At 42.9% G+C, this 22,481-nt stretch overlaps 1 protein-coding gene across 22 annotated transcripts in view; it reads left to right on the plus strand.

Annotated features, from left to right (window-relative positions):
- SOX5 (SRY-box transcription factor 5) overlaps positions 1-22,176 on the plus strand; it is a 600,060-nt gene extending 577,884 nt beyond the window's left edge. For all 22 annotated transcript variants that reach the window (XM_063395247.1, XM_063395244.1, XM_063395243.1 and 19 more), the window contains 4 exons: positions 5,965-6,073; positions 6,966-7,139; positions 13,307-13,523; positions 16,703-22,176. In XM_063395247.1, coding sequence (XP_063251317.1) covers positions 5,965-6,073; positions 6,966-7,139; positions 13,307-13,523; positions 16,703-17,000 — 798 coding nt within the window. In that variant the 3' untranslated portion in view covers positions 17,001-22,176. The remainder of the gene's footprint in view (positions 1-5,964; positions 6,074-6,965; positions 7,140-13,306; positions 13,524-16,702) is intronic.
- The last annotated feature ends 305 nt before the right edge of the window (positions 22,177-22,481 follow it).

Below are 22,481 nucleotides of genomic sequence, written 5' to 3' on the forward strand. Positions count from 1 at the left end.
GGCTCCTCTACCAACTGATGTAGCCCCAACTTGGACTGCATGTCATAATTCTGAAAGAAGTACCATAAAACCGGGAAGAGCCACAAATAAAGAATGTTCTTTTATTTTCTTGATTCTAATGCTGCTTTTAGATTCTGTGGGTGGATTTTTCCATGAAAAATAGAGATCTTGGATAAGCAAGATTGAAAGAGCTGAGGGGGTGGTGAATGCATTGTTTCTTCATACTCAACTTTGATGCAACAACAAAAAAATCTCCCAAATGATAACTTGCTGTGACATTATAAATAATCTTTCATCTTCTTTGGTGGTCCACAGAGTTTATATAATTGGAAGGCGAAACCCCTTCTTTGTTGTTCCTTGCATTTTCATTAGTGTAGTAGAAGACTATAAAATTGTGCAGCCAGAAGGGGTTTAACAATTACTGAGTCAACATTTGAAAGTCTCACTCTATTTTATCATTTATGCATGTGCTTTTTATGAGTTTTACAGCCCTGCAGGCGTTACTTAAGCAAGGTCCATTGCAGTGGTGGATCTATAACTGCTTTATTTTTATTTTGCTTTCCTTGGTACCATGTGCCATCAGCAAGAGTCACAATTCCACACCCATAAAGAAATTACAAGCTTGAGATGGCAATTTTTTTTGTAAGATTCAGGAGTGCTAATTTCAGCTACTGAAACGTTTATCAGTCTTACTAAGGAACCTTTGGCAAGACCCATAATGTGTGACTCAGTTTCCCTTCTGGTGTACAGTTAATAATCCTGCCTTTCTTTGTGAAATGTTGTGGTCATTCACTGATGAGCGAAGAACACTTGGGCAAGGTGACACAGAAAAACCCAAATCTAAATCAAGGATTCCTCTGAAAGCAGCTGGAAATTCTCTTACAGCAGTTATAGATGTAACAGGATCTGGGCTATGACAAGGTTTGGACTGGGACAGAGTGCACAGTACCTGTTTTCAAGTACCATGGCAGGAGCAGAGTCTGGAATGCAGATAATTCATCATGTGCAGAGCTCTGGGCACAGCTCTCACCATTGCCAGTTGTTCCCCCAAGTTCTTCCAGCTCTCTCTCATCTCTAATGCCTGCCTACCTCGTGTTTTCCACATTTGGTAAGACTGTGGATGAAAGTTTTAGAGCTCAGGCTATCCTGATGTTTACTGCTACAAGAGGCAGAGGGATTGCACAGAAAGATTTTTTTCACAAAGTCTCCACTTGTGTTAGATGGAGCACAGACTCTTCACCTTCTTGGAGAGCTGGGGAAGATACCACAGGGTTGAATGGATAACACCTGATGCCACCAGCTTGTCTAGTAATTATGTTTTTCTGTCATGAAGTGAACTTTTATTGTGCAATCATAGCAATTAATCTGCCCAAAGCTTTAAGATTTGGTTCATATTGACCAAGGCATGCGTTGGAAGGGTTGATACTGACAGGCCCTTGCTGGGGAAGGAGATGTGCTCAGTACATCAGATGCTGTCACAGGTCCTGCTCATCAATCTAAGATAAAAACTACCTCCGCAAAACCCAAATCTATTTGAAAAATACCACCTTTAGCATTTAGATATGGGAAAAGTGTAGCTTTTCCCACTAGCTAGACAAAGGGTAGTTGGAGGGGAAGGGAAGAAATGAGACACACAAAAGGACAGTAGCAGGCAGCCATCTGTTTCTTTTTCATTTATTGACACTGAGCAAAGGTAGCAGGCTGTGTGTGGAATTCTTAGGTGCAAGAAATGATGAGAAAGTTTCTCCTTGCACTCCATAGGTAACTGTGTTTGGCTCTCTCCACCTTTTTTATTTTTGCCTGACCTTTCAGTTCCCTTGGGATATGAAAAGCAGGAAAGTGAAGTTATGTTCCTGAACACTCCTCCTCGGGAATTCTACATTGGCTGTTTCTCTCTGCAGGCATCAAAACCGAGAGGAGAAGCAGTCCTGTCAGGGAAGATGGGGGTAGGGTGAGGGGAGCAGCAAAGTGGAGAGTGGACTGCCTCAGTAAGAAGTGCTAACCTTGAATTATGCAATCGGAAGAACAGCTCTTGCCAAAACGCGACTCCGACGGAGTTCAGAGTGCCGGCGGAGTTTGCCAAACAGCCCAGCCAAAAGGATGTCTCAGAGAGGGGGAGGAGGGATCCACTGCCATATGCCCAGCATTCGCAGTGTTCTGGAGGGACTGTGGAGCCCTTCTGGAATGTGGATGTGTAAATGGGCTCAGGTGCACCCCGAGCCCTGGTACCGTGAGCCGGTGCAGGACGGGGGCAGTGAGGGCGGAGGGCAGTAGGCAAATCCACCAGGATGTTTTTATTTCTCAAACAGTCCAAGGTTTTGCTTCACTTCTGTGTAGTGGTGGGAGGAGTTCTGGCAAACAGGATCAGGCTGTTCTACATATGTTTTGACTCTTCTTGTTTTATGTTTCTTCTATGAAAGAGACTGCAACCAAGTTCTTGTCATTTTTAGATCAATGTTTTGTTAAACTACGACAGCTATCCATGACAGGGAGCCAAGTAACTTTTGCAGCTGACCACAAAACTGAGTCTGACTTGTGGTGCTTAGTCATTTTTAATATATTTTTTTTTACATGACATATTCCATGTGTGTATGTGTTTTTGTTCTTTTAAATATAATTAGAGCACTTCTAGGAGTTGTGGTACAAATCAGTCTTCTTTGGCAGGGTAATTTCTTTGATTAATAAAGTTTTAGAAACTTCTCATCACATTGTGGCTATTGATGAAACCTCTCTGGTTATACTTTGAACAGTTGGGCTATTTTGAGATTGAATGCTCTCTACAGTATTGTCTTATCTGGTTTACCTATTAGAAGCCATTGCCCCTTGTCTTGTCCCTCCAGGCCCTTGTAAATAGTCTCTCTTCACCTTTCTCATCAGCTCCCTTCAGGTACTGAAAGGCCACAATTAGATCACCCTAAAACCTTCTCTTTTCCAGGCTGAACAACCCCAGCTCCCACAGCCTTTCCTCACAGGACAAGAGCTGTTGCAGAGGCTCAGGCAAGAGCAAGCCTTAGACCTATTATTGCCTTTGTGCTTTTTGGACTTAAAATATTTCTGAATATTAACACGGAAAAGTACAGCTGGCTGCTTCGGTCCTCTGTTTCAAGAGCAATGTCATGCAGTTCTTTTTAGCTGCCATTTTATCATCGCTGGTTGAATTACTTGTTTAAATAGCAAGGAGTGAATTGTCACCGTGCTAAAAGGATGGTTTGAGTGCTCATCATGCTACAGTTCTCTGGAGAGCCACCTCCATGTGATGCCTTGGGAAGGCTGACCTGGAACAGAGACTGGGCAGAGATAGAGAATAAAGTAGGTATTTATTGAAGGGCTTTTAAGAGTACACCTTGGGCAGAACAAGACACAGGCCAGGGTTACACCCAAGGTGGACTAAGAATGGTCACAAAATGGACAACCAGTCAAGAGGTCTCACACTTTGATAAGTTTTGGGGTTTAATTGTCCAATTACAGCTTCAGGTTGTGAGGTCCCATCCTTCTTGTTCCTCCCTTCAGTCACCCTTGTTTGTGCTGTTGGGCATGAAAGTTCTCCTTGGTCCTCAGGAGGAAAGGATTTGTTTTGTGTCCCTGCTCTGTGAAGAGAGCTTACCAGCACTTAATACAAGGCTCAGAACTGCACCCCTGGGCAGCACAGGGTTTGAAAACACGAAAGTTAAAACTGAAGGCGTCCCATGCACGGGGCTGCACAGAGCAGCCCAGGAGCTCCGTGCTCATCTGACATCGTTCCTTCACAGCCTCCTCCCGTCACACCTGTGCTCCCTCACTCCATCCATCGTGGCTGTACCTCAAAATGCTGAACTCTGCCCGAGCTGGAGCGCAGCAGAGCACCTGTGGGCCCGTAAAGCCAGGCTCTGAAGAAGGAGCCATACCTGCAGTGTGCCCTGCAGGCAGCATTCCAGAGTCCCCACTGACCTCCATCAGATCATGTCAGCGTGGTTGGGGATGGAGCTGCCTCTGACTCCAGGAGCTGCATTTACTGCCTAAAGAAGAAGCTGTTAAGCCCATGCCCTTTGTGCTCTCAGCTCTGCTTTTCTAAGAGGTTTACACAAGCTTCAAAAAAAGTCTGCAGCAGAGTGACTCCCCTCCCCCATAATATAGCCAACAAGGGAAAATATTCTTTTACACTCTAGCTTGGTGGCAGTGTTTATAAATGATTCCTGACATAAAAATTTTTGAACTCTAGCACTATGAAGCTGATAGTAAATAGTTTTTTTTTTTCCTGGGGAAAAACTGTTCACTTCCATTATATATCTGCAATCGATTTGGAAGAAATACAAAGTCAACTTCTTCCTGACTTTTTGACTTCTGACAGGCTGCTTTGGAAATGAGAGCTGAGTTAAAAATGGTGGATCAAAGAGCTTGGTAAAGCTAAATGCCTGAATAGTTCAGGTGCTTATTTGAAGCTTCTCCAAGCTTTCTGGATCTGCTGTGCTTGGTGGTGTTATGGGAACCCTTTTGCTTAGGACAGGCTGAGTGTGCTGCATGAGCTTTTCCTGCAGAAACCAAGAGGATAACTCATCTTGCATGCTTCCCGTGGTGAGGCGTCAGGGTATAGACAGAGCACCAGGAGTGTGAAAGGGATTCGTGGTGAAAATGAATGTGAGGAATAGGAAAGCTAACCACATGTTCCCTAAACTCTGCGAGCATACAAAGTTGAGCAGATCAGCCTTGTTTCTAACTCCTTCCCGAGAAAATCTTTGTGCAGTGATTTACATGAATTTGAACCCTTCTTTGAATTGCAGATGCCGGGACATCACTTTGCAGGAAGCGTTTCTGTATTCGCATTGTTCTCTTTTCTGTTTTCCTGTGTAACGCAACCCAGTGACATTATTAGGCTACAGGGAACTGTTGCCATGTGAAAAATGAAAGTTTTTTTAGTTTATTGATCTTTTGCAGTCAACAGGAGTGGAATAGAGCAAGGAAGCAGGAATCTTTTCTTTCAGGGAAAAGCTCAAAAGAATTTTTTCGACTGGAGCCACTTCATTATCATGCCATATCAAGTCATTTTCTTAGCTTTGCAAAAGGCACAGCGCCTGAGATTTTGAAATGTTAGTATTGCTTCCCTGAAAGATTTATTTTTAAACATATGATTGTCAGGAAGATAGAACGCTCGTGAGCAAAAGTCATTGGGAAAACAAAAACAGTTGGAAAATGGAACACCTTTGTGTTTGTAAAGTCAAAGAATTCAGGGGAAAGTGAGGTGTTTTGAAGAGAACATTGGATTTAATTGCCCTAGCACATTGTTCTGGCAGTGTCTTTAGACACCACTGCAGCCTGACAGATTAATTGGCAGCACACACCAGGCTGTTGCAATCCAGGGTTCACAGTTAGTTCTGACCAGATGAATGATGGACGGGGTGTTAGTGGGCTTGGACAAAACAGTCTGGACAGGAGCACAAACTGCTGCCCGAGGAGCACGCTGAATTCAGGCTGGACATTTCCCAAGGCCTGAAGAAGTATGAACTGGATTTCTTGCCCTATGGGCTGCTTCTGAAAATCCTGCCTTTTAAAAAGGAAACAGAGCAAAGCCATCCATGTCTCTGCACTTTGATTGCAGGCTGGAAATAGAGTGGAGGAATAAATACATTGCAAAAGTGCATGTATCACCTAAACTTCCAGGCCAGTTTTACAGTCCCAGGAACACAGAGAGTTGAGGTATTCTTCAGATGTGCAGCCAATTTCATCATGCCTAACTGAGCCAAGATTTTCAACACTATGGAGTTGGCTTATCACTAGCTAATAAGTTTTAAAAAGGACTTTATGGTAGAGTCTGTAACCCTATCTCTTCCAGCAGAAGCATTATTATTTATGCTTCAATACATGGCTCAGTAAACTGTTGTCAATAGTTATCTAGCTTCCCTGTTAACCTCCTGAACAACATTAACAAACTTCAGAGTTACAATATTTAATTATTTTCCTGATCCAAATCCTGTCCTCTTGCCCATACAGGACAAAACAACACTGGAGACCCTGACTCAGCAGCTGGCAGTGAAGCAGGGTGAGGACGGGAAGTTCAGCCACGCAATGATGGATTTCAACATGAGTGGAGATTCTGACGGTCAGTACGAGCGGCTTTTCCTTGTCTCCAGGTTTGTGTGTGCATTTCAGTGGGATCTGAGGGAGAGCCCAAGGGCTCTGGAGGCTCATGAGGAATCTGAGCTGTTAGCAGTAGTGTCTGTGAAACAAGGCAGGAGGAAGTGATTCATCGTGGAGTGTTTTAAGTCTGGAGATGATTTTAGCCTTCCCACTGTCCACTGAAAGTCTTGAGATGGGACCAAAAATGTATTTCTGATAATAAAAAGGACCTAAAGGAGGTAAATATGTGTGGGGTACATGAGATCACACAGGGGAGCTATGAAGTGTAGATCTGATCCTCCATGAGTGCTGTGTGCTCTGCATCTACGGGAGCTTTATTGGTTTGATGAAGCAAAAATAATGTTTATTAGTTACTCTACTATTGCATGTATTGCAAGGAAATGTAAGGAGATGTAAGCACAAAAAAAGGCAAGTATGTAAATATTCATTTGCTAGTTAGAGAATTGCTTAAGAAGAAATGCCCACTGTTGCCATGTATCACCCCCATCACCCCCTTTCTGTCTCAGAAAAGGTAGAAGATAGGTGACATAATATGACCAGCATTCTGTGAGCAAGAAAGGAGGAAAATACAAAGTAAACCTGCATTGATAAGTATATATTTGCTTCATGTAATTAAGCAGTAAGAGATGGGTTAGGAAAGCTGTTTAATACTGTGTATTGGAAAATAATCAAAGCTCCTTATTGATACTGAATTAACAGAATAACTGAACCAGGCAATATACAATATATTAACCATTAACTGTGGTGAATACCGACTCGCTGAGCGTGCAGCGCCTGGCCTGGGTTCCTGGTGGCAGGGGAGGCTGCGTGGTGACACAGGATGAAGCTGGCAATGTTCTCCTCTTGCCTTCCAGGAAGTGCAGGAGTTTCAGAGTCCCGGATTTACCGGGAGTCGCGAGGGCGTGGTAGCAACGAGCCGCACATCAAGCGCCCGATGAACGCGTTCATGGTGTGGGCCAAGGACGAGCGGAGAAAGATCCTCCAGGCCTTCCCTGACATGCACAACTCCAACATCAGCAAGATACTAGGTAAGAGGGGTGGAGCACTGCTCTCCCAGGGCAAAGCTGGGAAAGATTCTCTGAGTTCAGCTGACAGAACAGAATTGCTTTTTCCTCTCTCGTTCTTCAGTCGCTGCACCAGGAACAGCAGTGATGTGAGTTTCCCCTGTGCTGCCCAGCAGTATGTGTTAACCACAACCTGAAAGGTTCTTGTGTCTTTGTAATTATTGAGATTGTGGTGGTGATTTTGCTGTGCCCAGAGGAGAGATGGAGTAGCCTGTAGTTCCTGGGTTTTCCTTTTTAAATATGGGAGTTATGTTTCACCTTTTCCAGGGAGTGTTGCTTCACCAGACTGCCACAGCTTCTCCAACAGCACGAGCAGTGGCTTACCCAGTTCATCTGTCAGTTCTCTCAGCAGGTCCTATGGATCTGTGAACCTTCAGGTTCTTGAACCTGATCTTCTACAGTGGGTGGTTCTTCATTCTTCCAAGTATTGAAAACAAGTTTTTAAAAACTCTGATTTCCCTGTTCTCTGCTCTTCACATCTCAATCAGTAATTGTCATGAGCATCATCTACTGAATCTCATGCCAAAGTTTTCTGACTTTTTACTGTTTGATCAGATTCTCAGGACCATGTTCTGTCCAAAGTTACTCCTCTGTGATGTGCTGGATGATACAGTGGGTGACTCATGAGGCTCACTGAGGGCAATTAATTACTTTTCTGCAGAAAAATTATACATCTGCGACCAAGTTAGAGATACTGCATTCTTACTGATAAAACCAGCTATAGGACCCGAGCATCCCCCAGGCCAGTGGCTGAGCAGGGAGCGTGTTTACCTGAGCTGCACATCTCACTGGTTTTGCAGGCTGCTCAAGAGAAGCAGTGCAGTGATAATCCCAGCATTAACCAGCTGCAGGTCTGGTAAATATGCCAGGTTTAGACTGGTCAGAGGTTTGAGGCTTACCTTGATTAGAGTGGAATTATGAAGACTTAGCAGGGGGCAAGTGGAAATGAGGTGAATTGGTTGGAGAAGCAAAATGCATTGCCATGGATGGCAGATGTGATGATATTAACCCGTGATTTAAAGGGTGGTAGGAGATGATTAGATTAGTTATGGGAACGGGATTAGAAGGCTAAATTGGTTATGTTGATGGCAATATAACCTTATACTGGTTAAAAGTGATTATACTGGTCAGAGGTGTATGATGTGATTAGCCCGAGGACAGGGCAGTAATAGTTTTGGTCTGTTCCTAAATTGAGAGTAGACCTGGTTAAACCTGTTTTTGAGTAATCAGCTTCAGAAATCTACAAGATCATTCTGAATGGCCCTTTTCATATAGAAAGTACAAAGAGAGCTTGATGTTTTCCCTCTTAACTGATTGTTTTGGATAACAACCTCCGACAGCACGCTGCTAATTCATTCTGCTTAAAACAGGCGCTTGAGCTGGGCTGACATTTTACGCAGTCTCTGGGGATCCTGGTTGACATTTTAAAGGGCTTCTAAGCATTTTATAATACCCTAAAATCTGGTTTTAATAAACCATTCTGCTGAAATTGTTAACATAAGGAATCACCTTTTACTATTTGGCGCTAGATCAGGGAGATATGGAGACATCTTTTTCTGATTAGATATACAGTAGTTGGAGTAAAATGTGCAAATTCATTACAGATCCTGGTGAGGTGACAGACAGTATAGCTGACTCCAAACTCTCTGTTTTGCTGCCAGATATGGGGAAAATCAAGGTCTGAGACAGTGAAAGATGATGTTTCTATTTCTTTACAGCATCACATTTGATTTTTTTTTTTTCATTCTACGTGTGCAATAGAGAAGGGATGTCCTGGCGTCTTCCTTCTTGACAGAAACATTACAAAGTTCTTCCCTCAGCTGCAAAAGGCCAGTCTTTTGAAGTCAGCAGGGAGCTGTCTGTTAACTGGCATAGGGTGACCAATTAGAAGCTCAAGTTCAGCCAGGAATTAGGGTGCCCTTATTAGAAAGCCACAATTTTCCCTTCCCATTTTTCCAGCAGTGCTGTTACACTCTGAGGTCACAGAGCTTGTTGTCACACAGAGTAACTTAGAGTTCTCACCAGTCGAGGGTCATTTTTATAGTAAAATGAGAGGAGGTGCCCTTCCCAGCACTAGAATTCTCCAGGGATTATGTTTGACACTGTGGTATTATGTTTTGAGCATAAAAATTAGATACATGGGTTTGTCACTAAATTCATCTGTGCATACGTTTGTCATCCATCTGTTCGTTGCAACTTAAACTTGTGGATAATGGTTTTTTTAGTAAATTGTTAAAAAAGTGCTAAAACGGGACTGCTGGACCCTATCAATTAAATAATGCATTGTTTAGCTATTTCAGTAAATATTTTAATTAATTTCACTGAGGAATCTACATAAAGATTTTAGGAAAAATGAAGTTAATTACTAGCTCCAGAAATTCTCTTGGAATGTATACGTGTGTTTATACAAATGTGTACACATACCTATACATTGTACAAGTCTGTGTGAGAAGGTTTTTTAAACACAAAATCAGCCTTATTCAGATACTCAGATTGAAAAATGTCAGTCTAATGGACTGAAAGTTAGAGAATGTTGCAAACAGGTGAAAATTCTTGTCAGAGAAACTTGGCTTGAAATCAGCAGTAAGCAGAGCTCGTGTGTGCCTACAGCACAAGTGTCTGGGCATGGGTGAGGGCATCTCTTTTCTGCCCTGACTCAAATATTTGCCCTCTCCAGATGTGTCCACAGGCACACACAGCTGTGTGGGCACAGCTCTGACTGCCCTAGCTCAGTTCAGGGCCAGGAGCTGTGCTTGGTGCTGCAAAGTCTCTGAATTTGGGTTTTTTTTTTCCTAAATACTTCAGCCACCGCATCAGGGAGAATTGTGCTAGAATCCTGCTTGTCATTTTGCATGCATCCAGGTAGGGCAATGGGCTCAGCTTTTCATGGTCAAGGAGAAAAGCTTTGCCTGCTCGACCCACTCAAAACTTTCCAACACAGATGGTGAGCAGGAAGCTCACCCAAGAGTAAATCTTCCCTTGCAAAGAAAGATTTCTCAAGTTTCTACAGTCACACCTCGTTTGGGCTTGGGTTTGGCACCATGCACAGGTGCCCATGCCTGCCTGTGTGTGTTTACAGACACATAAAACAGTGACAAATAAAGTTATTACAAGCATATTTTGTCCAAATATGAGGTATTTTTAAAAACTTTTAATATGTTGATTGATGGTACTCATTCATAGTTTATCCCGTGGGTGGAAATTCCAAGATCAGAGTTACATATCCTTCAAAATTTTGAAATTTCAGATGAAGGCTTTTCAGAGGATTGATTAGATTATGTAAATTACTGAGAAAATCAGTGAAAATTATCAAATGTAAGGAACAATGGTTTATCATCAGAAAGTGTGCTCTTTTTAAAGATTACTAAGAAAATCAGTGAAAATTATCAAATGTAAGGAACAGTGGTTTATCATCAGAAAGTGTGCCCTTTTTAAATATTTATTTTGACAGCATTGTTTGTTTAATTATGTATGATACTTCAAAACATACTAGTAAATTATATTTAGTGTATTTTGTAAAAACAGTAAAGTCATAGTAAGAGGAGGTATCACTGCAGAAGGCAGCTATTAAAAATTTGGTAGGAAGAGAGGTGAAACTGCCAGGACTTTTCTTGTGTTTGAGTGTGCAGGCTCAGGAAAAAAAAATATAACAAATGACATTTATGTATGAATATTGTATGTGTAACTGTATGTACAGGTATTATGCATCAAAATTTCTCATTTTATGGCCCTAATCCTGCAAAGGCTTGTGTTGTTTGCCTGACTTTACCCACTGCTCCCTGTCACGTGAGGGGGTAGGAATCTGCCTGCCCAGATCTCACTGTAGGCTTGCAGCAAGTGAAATGGCACAGCAGAAGAGAAGCTGGGCTGGAATAGAGCATTTTCATGGTCATTTTGTAAGAGCTGGCTTTAATTTCTACCTTTCTGTGCATCTGTCTGTCTCAGAATATATGTGAGTCTCTACACTGCAGATCCCTTCACAGCCTGTAAAGCAAATGTCAAGATTTGTTCAAAAGTTTTCAACTTTTCTATTCATAAAAAAAACCCTGATGCAGCATCAGGAAAAGGTGCTGGGGCTGTTTTCCTGGGCCATTAGGACTTCAGCAGGTCTGTGATTAGACAACTCTAGATTTAGGCTAACTCTCAGCATTTTCTTTGCTGAAACCCCAGGGTGTCAGTGCCTGCATGCGGAATTTGAAGGCACTCCCACATCTGGGCATCTTCCAGAGCTCATCTGCTTCACCCTGAGTTCTTCACGTTGTTCTGTATTTCCATCTTCTGCAGCATTAGCTGGTGTGCAGTGTTTTGACAGTCGTGTGTTCATCACTGTGTCATTCATCCACAAACCCAGGAGGTGCTGCATGTGGAAAGTCAGTGTCATTTTTCTAGCCACTGTCTTTGCCAGAAAAAAAGCTTGGAATGATTTCTCTGCAGGAGACGAAGCTGCTGAGCAGGATTCTGGGCACAGGGGTGTAACACAGAGCCCAGCACAAACCCCCAGCACAGACACTGCCTCTCTGTGGCATAAGTGACGTGCAGGATTTCCAGTCCAAGCCCTAAAAGCCACCTAGCCATGCAGTGATGGTGCTGGGCCCAAGCTAATCACATTGTCATTAAACCCTTTCCCATTCAGGACTAGCTGGGGGATCTCTGCATGCTACATGTTGTAAACACCACGAGAAATGATGGTTTTGACTTCAAAGCCATGTTTGCTAGGAAAGGCATTGCCCCTTTTCAGGACAAAGACATCGTTGTTCCTGCATGGCTTATCTCTGGATGTAAGGTCAGGTGGCACCAGCTCTTTCTTCAGAAGACAGCAGCATGGGATAAAGATCCAAAGAGTAATGGGGAAAATGGTGTCAGTATCAGAAAGGGCCTTTCTAGAGGGAATGAAACTGTTTTCTTTCCTGAGGAAAGGATAACTGTGCTCTCTCTACTGCAAGTTTTGGGGTGAGATAAGACCAACCTTTTAGGCTAACCATAAAAAGTGAGGAACAAGAGGAAGTCAAATATGACATATGACACTATGGACCCATTAAACTGACAAACTATTCAAACATTTTTCCAGTGGGAAACTTGACTATTTTCCAATAAAGTTTTCTTCCTACGCTACAGGTTTCACAGCTTGAACTATTCCTGTTATTTAAAATGTATCTTACCCTGAAGCACTTCTATATTTAATGGAAAAATAAAATGGGGCAACTGACTGAAAAACTTTTACCTTCTGCTCCCATATTATATCCTTTAAGAAATACTAGTTTATAACTTTCAGCAGGCATTTGAAAACCATTCTGAAGTCTTTACTATATCCCTATCTCAAATATCCACGTTACCATAGGCAAAGAACAGGGCTGCCAGCAGTGAAGCCATAGTGCCACTCTGGGGAGAGATGTCCCAGTACCCCAGTGCTTTTCCTTTCATGACACAGTAAATTCTTCAAGTTGGGGCTGGCAGTGTTTCCCAGGACTTGGTCTTAGAGTTAAACCCCCCTGGCACATGTGGGATAGTTTATAGCTTTTAGAGGCATTGCTTTAGGGTCTTTGCAGGCTCCTGTACCTGACTGCAGAGCGTTTACAGCCAGCTCCTTTCTGCTTCTCAGCAGCCTGGGAGCCAGAAAGACCCTGTGTTTGTCAGGAATGATTAAGCTGTGGGCATGTGCAGATCCAGACCTGGTGCCTTGATCCAGCCATGGATCACGGTGACCAGGCAGCAGCACGGAGATGTAAGCAGGCACAAAGCCAAGGGAGAGTGTGGGGACACAGCAGAGCGTGTGTCCGTTCCTCTGTGTGTCTATCCCTCCAAAATACACCGCCTTGTTTCCTGAAACAAAGTGCCAGGGGTTGCCCATTGTCAGGGCAGTGGTTTTACTGCCCACCTCAAAGGCATTATGAGGTAGATAAATTTCAGTACAACACTGACTCAAAATTTCCAGTGCCATCTTCCCTGCCATACCCGGGAGGTTTGTGAGTCAAATACAAGCAAGGCCAGAGCCCTGTCTAGAAGCTCTGACAGAAAACCAGCCCAAAGCCAAACGGCCTTGGGTGCCTTGTTCTGGGTGACCTTGTTTCTCTGCCTCGCGGTGTTCGGGGACGAGCAGCATCTCATCTCTTTTTTTCTATTTTTGTTGCCAGGATCTCGCTGGAAAGCTATGACCAACCTAGAGAAGCAGCCATACTACGAGGAGCAGGCCAGGCTCAGCAAACAGCACCTGGAGAAGTACCCAGACTACAAGTACAAGCCCCGGCCAAAGCGCACGTGCCTCGTGGACGGCAAGAAGCTGCGCATCGGCGAGTACAAGGCCATCATGCGCAACAGGCGCCAGGAGATGAGGCAGTACTTCAACGTCGGGTATGGGGCCTCTCAAAACTACTGCTCATCCCATTAAAAAAAACACCAAAAATAATATCTGGGAGAATTCTCCATTGTTGTTAGCTGTAGTTTGTCGGCAGGAGCGTTGGGTGTTGCTGGTAGAAAATGAGGGTTGTGGTGTATGAGGGAGTGTGCCAGGAGGAGGTGAGGCAGTTTTAGGGATCTTTTTTGTTGGCTCTGTTTTGTGCTCATCTTAACGCCCCAGCCAAATGTCTCGTTTCCACTCTGGTCATGAAAAGGAAAAAAAAAAAAAGGCTTTAAGATATTCTGATGAAACGTAAGGCTTCTAATAAAGCCTTATAATTATTATGAGGCCACAGAGGGAGTATCTGAATGAATCTGTGGTAGTGCCTCTTGATCCAAAAGCCAAAAATAAAAGTTTGCATTCAGTGTGATCTGTGGCAAGTGGTCTGCAGAGGGACTGCTGAACACACTGAACTTGAGCTGGAATATTGATGTGGCTCAGTTGGTTCACATCAAGCTGAATTCATATCAGGTCCACATTGTTCATTTGTCCTTCCAGGCAGTCTCTTACAGTCCAGCTAGCTAAATGCTTTCTGTTGAGCAGAAATTTTAAGACCAGTTCTGATAAACTTAAGATCAGTTTGATATGATTACAGTAAAATATGCCTGGAAGACTGGCATATATTTCCCTTCTGCAGATATTCCTCGGTGTTGGTTACAGCAGATCAAAAAGAATCAGAAGTAATCAAATGTTCCACAATATTTCTGTATTCGCTTGAGAAAATTCAAAGCTACACAGCTGAAAAAAAAAAAACCAGCAACAAGAGCGACCCTCTGAAATAATGGAATTTGTGTTCTGTTTCATCTTAATTTGGAATCCTTTTGGTGTTAACGGGGTTGCACGTCTCTTTAGGTAATGGCTAGAAGTAGCAATAAAGGAGAGGACATCTATCCAGTGGCTGTTAAGTGTCATCAGACTGTGTTTTAAACAGCTACAGTGTGCATTGTCAGAATAAGCTGCTCAGCAGAGAAATTTGAGCTGCTTAACCCTGTGGTGCTGGCAGGTCCAGTGATCCCAGTGGTAAGCACTGAAACAAACACAGGGAAGTCAGCCAACATTCAGCATCAAGAGATTAAAAAAAGAGGAGGGGGCCTTGTGGAAAAAGAATAGGTGGCAACAGAGCCCCCAAAACACTGCTTATCTGGTTAACATGCATGCCTCATCATGGGGAAAAAAAATTAACCTTGCAACATTCTGCCTGCAGAAATTCAGCTTTCCAAACAAGGCTGACATTGAAATCAAGACATTTCTGGAGGTAATTTGCTCTGGGGCACCAGAGCACAGAACCTGGGGCGAAATCTCTCTGGAAGCAGCTGACAGGGTGGCTGAGGATGCACTGGGGGCAGTGTGTGATGTCACCAGGCACAGCACTGCAGCTGCATTTCTGGTTTAAGTTCCCCATCTGCTGCATCCACCAGTACAGGTCATTTAGGGCTAAACTCCTAAACAGCAGCCCAGCTCCTGCCTGAGCACCACAGTAAGTGTTTGGTTTAACAGGAGCTGTGCTGGAGGCATCACAGTGGGAAGGATTGGGAATTCTTTAATGTTCCCTGTTCCAGTGTCCTCATCTTCAGTGGTAGCGTGGCCTGCTGAGAGCCCTAATACATCACTACCTGAGGACTGCTGCAAGATCCTCTAGGCTGGACATCCCACAGAAGTGGAAAAATACTACTCTTAAATTATTTAATATTTGAAAAGCACTCTGAAAAGCACCATTTAAGTGCAAAGTGTTCCTATTGTTAAATATTAAAACCAATTTAAGTCTGCTGAATCTTGTTGCAGAGATGCTGACTCCAGAAAACAAAAGCCTTCTTACTGAATTAAGAATAAAATGCAAATTAGATCTGCTCCCTACTTTGAGGGCTGTATCTTCAGCTGAGACAACTTGAGTTGTTTCAGAAACACGGAAATAAGGGCTCTGTGGAGGGAGGCCTTGCTCGGATGGCAGGCAGGAAGTATCTGAAAATGCAGCAAGCAATTCCAAACAAGTGTAAAGCTGTTTGGCAGAGGAGAGTCTTTCAGGATCACTGTACTGTGTGAGGCTTACTGTGCAGCCAGGGCACAGGCAGGCAGGGGAACAGGGAAGGGTTTCATTCTTAATTAAGAATGTTCATCTCAAGAGACTCTGCCCTGTCTCCCGTGGCAAGGCTTTTCAGTGCAGATGGACACACCACTGATGACATTACAATGTGCAGCATGTACTGAAGAGAATTACTGCAATGGAATTACTTCATGCAGGAAGGAAACAAAAGGAGCATGAATTTTAAACCTCTAGGCTTGTTGGGACTCTGAAGCTTCTCAGGGAAACAAACACTAGTATAACACAGCTAGTGTTCTTGATGCAAAGGGAATTTCTGTGGCCTGGAATAATTCTTCTTTCATTACTGCAGACAGGTTTCCAGGGCTTAGATGCTGTATAAAGGCATCCTGTAGAAGATTTTCTCAAATGCTCATGTTGTTTCCTTGCTTTGTATTTATCTTTAAATAATGCCCACTTCCGTTTCAAGTCTGCCTTTTCCCAATTTTATCCACCTTCCTAAAACTAATCTGCTTTTCATGAGGACTGCTCCCAGGGGAAACTCTCACCTTCCTAGTGGGAAGCCTTTACTGATCCATGCTATAAAACCCTGTTGGCTCCAGAAAGCCCACTGTTCCTCTGCCTGGTAATGACCAGGCCCCTGAATAAATGTGTAGTAAGCATTGTCTGTGCTGTTTCCTCATCCAGTGGCATTTTCCTGCAGCACCTTCCCATTCCTGTGCAATCCACCTAGACCTTACTGCCTCTCTCCTGCTGGTAATTTAGGTGTAGTTACTATGACTTACATGTTGCATGTCATAGTGACCAGCAGATTGGATTTTTTTAAAAGGAAGATTTTCAGAATGTACAGGTTTTAAGTTGGACCACAGTTGGCAAGGATGATTATTTTAAGGAGGTTTTCCTCACAAGCAGGCAGGCTGCAGCTGTGTAGTTTAGGGATGTTTACAGAGGTTGAGTTTTCTCACCAGTGGAGTTGATTTGGGTTTGGTGCTCCTTTGTGGGGCACCGTTTGGAGGGTTTGGGTGTCGCTACAGGGTGAGCACAGTCATTGAAGTTACTCCTCATTCCAACACCGTCTCTCTCCCTCCCCGCCAGGCAACAGGCGCAGCTGCCGCTGGCCACGGCGGGCGTGGTGTACCCGGGAGCCATCGCCATGGCGGGAATGCCGTCCCCACACCTGCCCTCGGAGCACTCGAGCGTGTCCAGCAGCCCGGAGCCCGGCATGCCCGTCATCCAGAGCACTTACAAGGGCGAGGAGCCGCACGTCAAGGAGGAGATGGCGCCCGACGACGTCAACGGCGAGATCTACGACGAGTACGACGAGGAGGAGGACGACCCCGACGCGGACTATGGCAGTGACAGTGAAAACCACATCGCGGGGCAGGCCAACTGATCTGGGGTCCCGACGTCCCCCGCAGGACTTCGAGGAGAAAAGATTTAAAAAAAAAAATAAATAAACAAAGCCCCATCTGGTTTATCCTTGCCAGTGGCCAAGCACATTAACTTTCTCATACACTGACTGTTACTTTAACTGTTAGTCTTAACTAGTTGGGACATCAGCTGACTAATAGACATCAGCCTGCATCAGAAGAAAAAAGGCTCAGAAGGAAGGAAACAAAGACAACGACGACAACAACAGAATGATATAAGCTATGGGTAAAATAATGCCAGTAATTCAGCTGCTATACCCAAGCACTGAAGTCTTACCCGTCGACCTTTTATTATTATTATTTTTTTTTCAAATAAACTTTATGGCTGTTTGTTCTACAATGTTCTAGAAATTCTCACTCAGGTACACAGTGCCAACAAGTGGCTTGTGAATGTGTTTTGTTGTTTTGTGCTACAGTTTAAAGAGAAATAATTTTTTTTTTTTTTGGTAATGCACCTGACAGGAAAAAAAAAAGATAAAATTCCTTTTAACCCCCTCTGTCTCCTCCTCCTCCTCCTCTTCTTCCTCTTCCTCGTCCTTCTCCTCCTCCTCCCTGTCAAATCTGGGTCAGAAGTGTGTGTGTGTGCGTGCCTGTGCGCGTGGCTGGCAAGGAAGGAAGTGGGGAGTCTTTCTGTTAACCCCAACAAGCATTTCCTTTCAAGAGAGGACTTCTCTTCATCAGTTGCACACCATACTGAGTCTTTGAGCAAGTGCCAAATTTGTACTAAAGCGCTGAACTAGTCCAATTTGCTTTTTTTTTTAGGTTGGTCTCTTCTTGTTTTGTTTTCCTTTGGCTTTTCATTTGCTTCTTGCTCTGTCTTAAGTTAGGACAGTGTTATATCTTAGACAATCCCTTGAAGAACCTGATATACCAGCAGCTGGTGAGATTAGACATATATTTTTGGTTTTGCTTTTGCTTTTTAAAGGAAACTGTAGGTGCTGTTCTCAGGTGAAAAAAAAGAGAGAGAGAGAGACATAAGAAATTTAGAGAAAAAATATTTTATGGTCTTGGATTTTCATGTGTGCGTGTTTATGGTACTAATAAGAATAATCTTGGACTATCGTGAGCGAAAAGCAAATGTTCCAGAATGAAGTCCTGCACCCTCCAAATGACTTGGTCTCTAAGAAACCTTTACTTTTAGTTGACACTTCAAGTGGCAGCATAAACAACATAAGAAAGGCTTGTCCAAAATGTGGTTTGTTCTGCACGGGACACAGCAACTGGAAATGTTACCTCCTCCCTGGGCATAATTAAGTTACCCCCAACGGGGTCCAGTTCTGATGAACTCGTACCTTCAGGGTGGTTGAGTGCTGATTTCTGATTCAGAAGGCAATTCTTTTTTTAACTGACTTTTTTTTCTCCTGTGCACTGGCAGAAATCCTTCTTTTATCAGTGAGGTGTTTGTGTAGGAAGAGAGGCTAATAGCTGTGAGGAGATTTCCCCATTCAGAGTGGGGTTATGAGAACTCAAGGTGTTGCCGTGCTGAATTTCCCTCACTGCTGCCTCTCACGACGGAAAAATTGTTCTCCTGTGCTAAAATATTTTCAGTGTTGTTGTAGAGCACTTACATTGCTTGGGCAGTTTTGTCTTCCTTGGGCAACCACGACCAGATGAGGAAGCTGTGAGCCCTGGGAAGGGAAGGTCTTGGGATCGTGCTGAAGCAAAAACCTTCCTCTGAATTGTTTTTTTTTTACTGAGGATGCCAACTTTATGTTGCTTCCTAGAAAATTCCTGTTTCCAGAGGGAGATTCATTACTGTTGTTATCACCTCTAACTTCAAAAATTAGCCCCAAGCATCTTTAGTGGCAGTGAGATCCCAGCCCAAGCACTCACCAGATCCCTGGTCACCACCGTTTGACAACGTTGATTTTGCAAAGAGTCCCTTGATCAGGCAAATTCAGCCCTTGGTGCCAGGTGCAGGATGAGCAGGATGTGTAGGAAGGGGGGAATGCCTTTCTTTGCCTCTTGAAATCCCACTTGAAGTGTAACTTGACCTCTGCAGACCTTGTGCAAAGCAAAAAGCAAATGCCATTGAAGACTTAGGACAATACTCCGATGAGCGGTTTGGACATGTGATAGTTCTACCCTGCTACATCTCTTTTCTTTTTCTTCTGTTTTCCCTGTTTTGATTTCCACCTCTGCTTTGAAAAATTCTTTTCTATTTTCTCTCTCTCAGAAGATTTGCTCTGAAATTACGCTTGGAGTAGCTGATCATATCCTCCATGTCAGAGAGGGTTCTTTTTTGTTTGTATTTTATGACTGTGTTGGGGTTGGGTTTTTTTTTTTTTTCAGTTGAACTGCCTCTTCTTGCTAGTGTTGAATGGTAATTATAATAATAATAATAATGGTCAGCTGTTCCCAGATTAGTAAATTATGTATAATTTATTTACACCCCCCCTTTTTTAACTTTATTTTATTCTGTTCTAATTTGGCAGTGCAGCAAATGAAGCTGTTAGGCTATTTAAAATGGATACCCCTCCCCACCTTACCTTTTTATATATATATAAATATATATATATACATATGAAAACAAATCGCTTCTTCTTCTGCTCACACCATTTCTCTTTATTTTATTTTAATTTTGGCCCCAGCCATGTCAACTTCTGATGTTTATTATGATGGAGTGAATTAATGGGAGTGTTGTTTTCAATCTTAATTAACTTCTGCTCTCTCATCACTCATTTTAGTTATTTAATTACACCAGTCATCTAGAGCCAATTTTTTTGAAGCACTCTGTTTGGATAAGAAGGAAAAAAAAAATAGACAATTGTTTTTATATCATTATTATGTACAATGTGAAAACAGATATTTGCTCCTTTTTATTTTACTTTTTTTTTTTAAACTTTTAAATTTGTTCCCTGTCTTTGTGAACAAATTACTTCTGACTCTTGTGGGTTCGCCTCACATTTGCTGGATGCTTGATTTCCACCGCGGTTTGGAGACCCTCTGGTTTGATTGTGTCACTTCGGGCTTTGGAATACTTTGTTTTAGCTCCAGGTAGGTGCCACTGTGGCAGGTGGGATTGGAGCCAGCCTTGGAGGCGTGGGCTGGGGAAGGTCAGTGGAGAGGGGCCCTGGGGCTTCAGTGGGACCAAGTTCCAGTCCTGAATTCTGCGGGAGGCGCTCCTGGAGGCAGCCTGGAGTCCGTGGGCACAGAGGGACAGGGCCCTTCTCCAAGTGCTTTTCACACCACCTCACCCAGGGCTCAGCTGAACCAGCTGCATTTTCTCTTTTTTTCCATACACATTCCCTTAGGAGAGACCGTGCCCCAGGCTGGCCTTCCCTGGGGCTTTGGAAATGGGTGGCTTTAGTGGACTGTCCACCTCTTCTATGTTTGGATGTTGAAACCGATGCAGAAATGTTGAAAGAAAAAAAAAAAAAAAGCCAAAAGATGAAGAACATAAATTTCTAAAAAATGGCTCTGGGGTTCCAAACCAGCAAAATACTTAACGCCCATGCTGATGTTTTCTTAGGTCCAAGGATGAGCACTCATATATCCTTCAGCAGTAGAAGACCAGATTTGAAAATAGGGTACTGTTTGTCCCTCTTCAATTTTCTGGGGGAAGAAAAAAACTAAAAAAAAAGCAAAACATGCATTTATAAAAATTATCTTCTCGTTTCTTTCTTTTTTTTTTTTTTCTTGGGTTCTGTGCCCTGGAGCATGGAGAAAAACCAGGTTAGAAGAGATTAGGATTTATTAACCTAAAAGCTCATTGAGGCCCTAGTGCCAAGGTGGGCTCTGTTCCCCTCTTCCCTGGGAACCTGGCGAGCCAGGATGCTCCTGGGGAGCTGCCTGGGGTGGGATGCACAGGCCACCTCCTTCGAAATGGGGGAAGCCACCGTGCATCTTGTGAGCTTGAGAAAGAACATCGCCAGCAGTGGGGAAAAGGGGAAAAGAAAGGAAAAAAACTGAGGCACTTGCTTCTAAGCTCAATTAAATAACACAGAGTATATCCTTTTTTCCATTTATTCATGCCTTATATTAGTAAAATAGGATTTTTAAGTGCATTTAACATCTTTATCTAACCGTTCCGCTATATTAATCAGGCCCCCAGAAAAGAACACTAGCTATTATTATAGCATTTAATTAGTTTTGTAACCAAATCCTCTTATTATGAATGCATATGGAAGAAATTCTTTCTTCGAAGACATTATTTCAAAGATTTGGTTACTGCAGTAGACTGTCTTTAATTAAATCATTTTTTAGAAAGTAAATTGTCTTTAACCTTTTTACAGCACATTTTCAGAGCTTTTTCTTTTTAATCCAAAGAGATGAGCTGTTATTGTCCCCGAAGAAGCCTCTGACATCACATTTGTAACATCAGAAATAATTATGCTCCATGGAAATGTAGGTCTTCCTTAGCAAGAATTCATCTGCTGTAAAGAAAGGCGACTGCGTGGTATCTCGGACGTTTCAGGGCGTGATGTATGGGATAGGAAGTTTCTTTGTCTGACCACTTCTCGGTAGAACCATCCCTTCCATTTTGCAAATAACTGTGTAATTCACTAGATGTGGATTCAAGTGTATCCTCAATTCACAGGGCATGGGCTGTCTGTTTAGCTTGGTTTATATTTACATTTTTTCGACTTTATCTTAACTTGTCAGTTTCCCAGATTGAAGAACATGTCAAGTTCGTTTTTTCTACTGACTGATTTCTCTACTCCCCAGTGTTTTTTGTCACTGGTTTGCTGAAACAGTATTTATATAGCTCCATTGGCTCTAAAGCTCTTACTCCTTCTAACGTTTTGGATTTTACAAGTGAAATGAAAATAGAAAAGAAATAGAGACAATCAAATGCCTGGAGCTTAAAACAAAGTATGTGCAACCTACCATCTCACTTGAAATTTAATAAAAGAAATAATTATGTAAATATAACATAGAGTTATAGATTTATATTTTGTTCATAACACATAGTGTAATATAAGTTGTATATTTTCATGTTTTGGTTTTATGTTATCATTCATGCCACAATAAATGAAAAAAAACAGGAGTTGATGTACTCTTTAAAAAAAATACAATGTGGATTGCCACCATCCTGGGTTTTTGGTTTTGGTTTTTGGGTTTTTGTTTCTTTTGCATTCCCCTTTTTCAGTATTACTGCCCTGCAAGGCACCAATAAAACAGCAAATGTGTTCTTTACCCACTGTGGTCTGTTTCCCACTTATTAAGCACAGGGTGTGCTAGCAAACTTCCCTGCCAAGAGAACGAAACAGCTGGGCTCAAGCAGCAGAAAATGAGATTAAGATTCAGCTTACCAGTCTGCTCCAAGATTCAAGATTTTCATCAAATCACAGCACAAAAAGATCACCCCATCTTTCAAATATTAGCACTGACACAGAAGGAGGAGCTGGTCCCTGAGCAATGAGGTGCAGTGCAGTTTCCAGTTCATTGTCAGGACGACAAACAAATGCCCCGATCCAGAGGTTTGGCCCATGCCCACCTTC

The sequence above is a fragment of the Prinia subflava genome, chromosome 4 (genome assembly GCF_021018805.1).
Source record: "Prinia subflava isolate CZ2003 ecotype Zambia chromosome 4, Cam_Psub_1.2, whole genome shotgun sequence".
In the NCBI taxonomy this organism is placed as follows: Eukaryota; Metazoa; Chordata; class Aves; order Passeriformes; family Cisticolidae; genus Prinia; species Prinia subflava.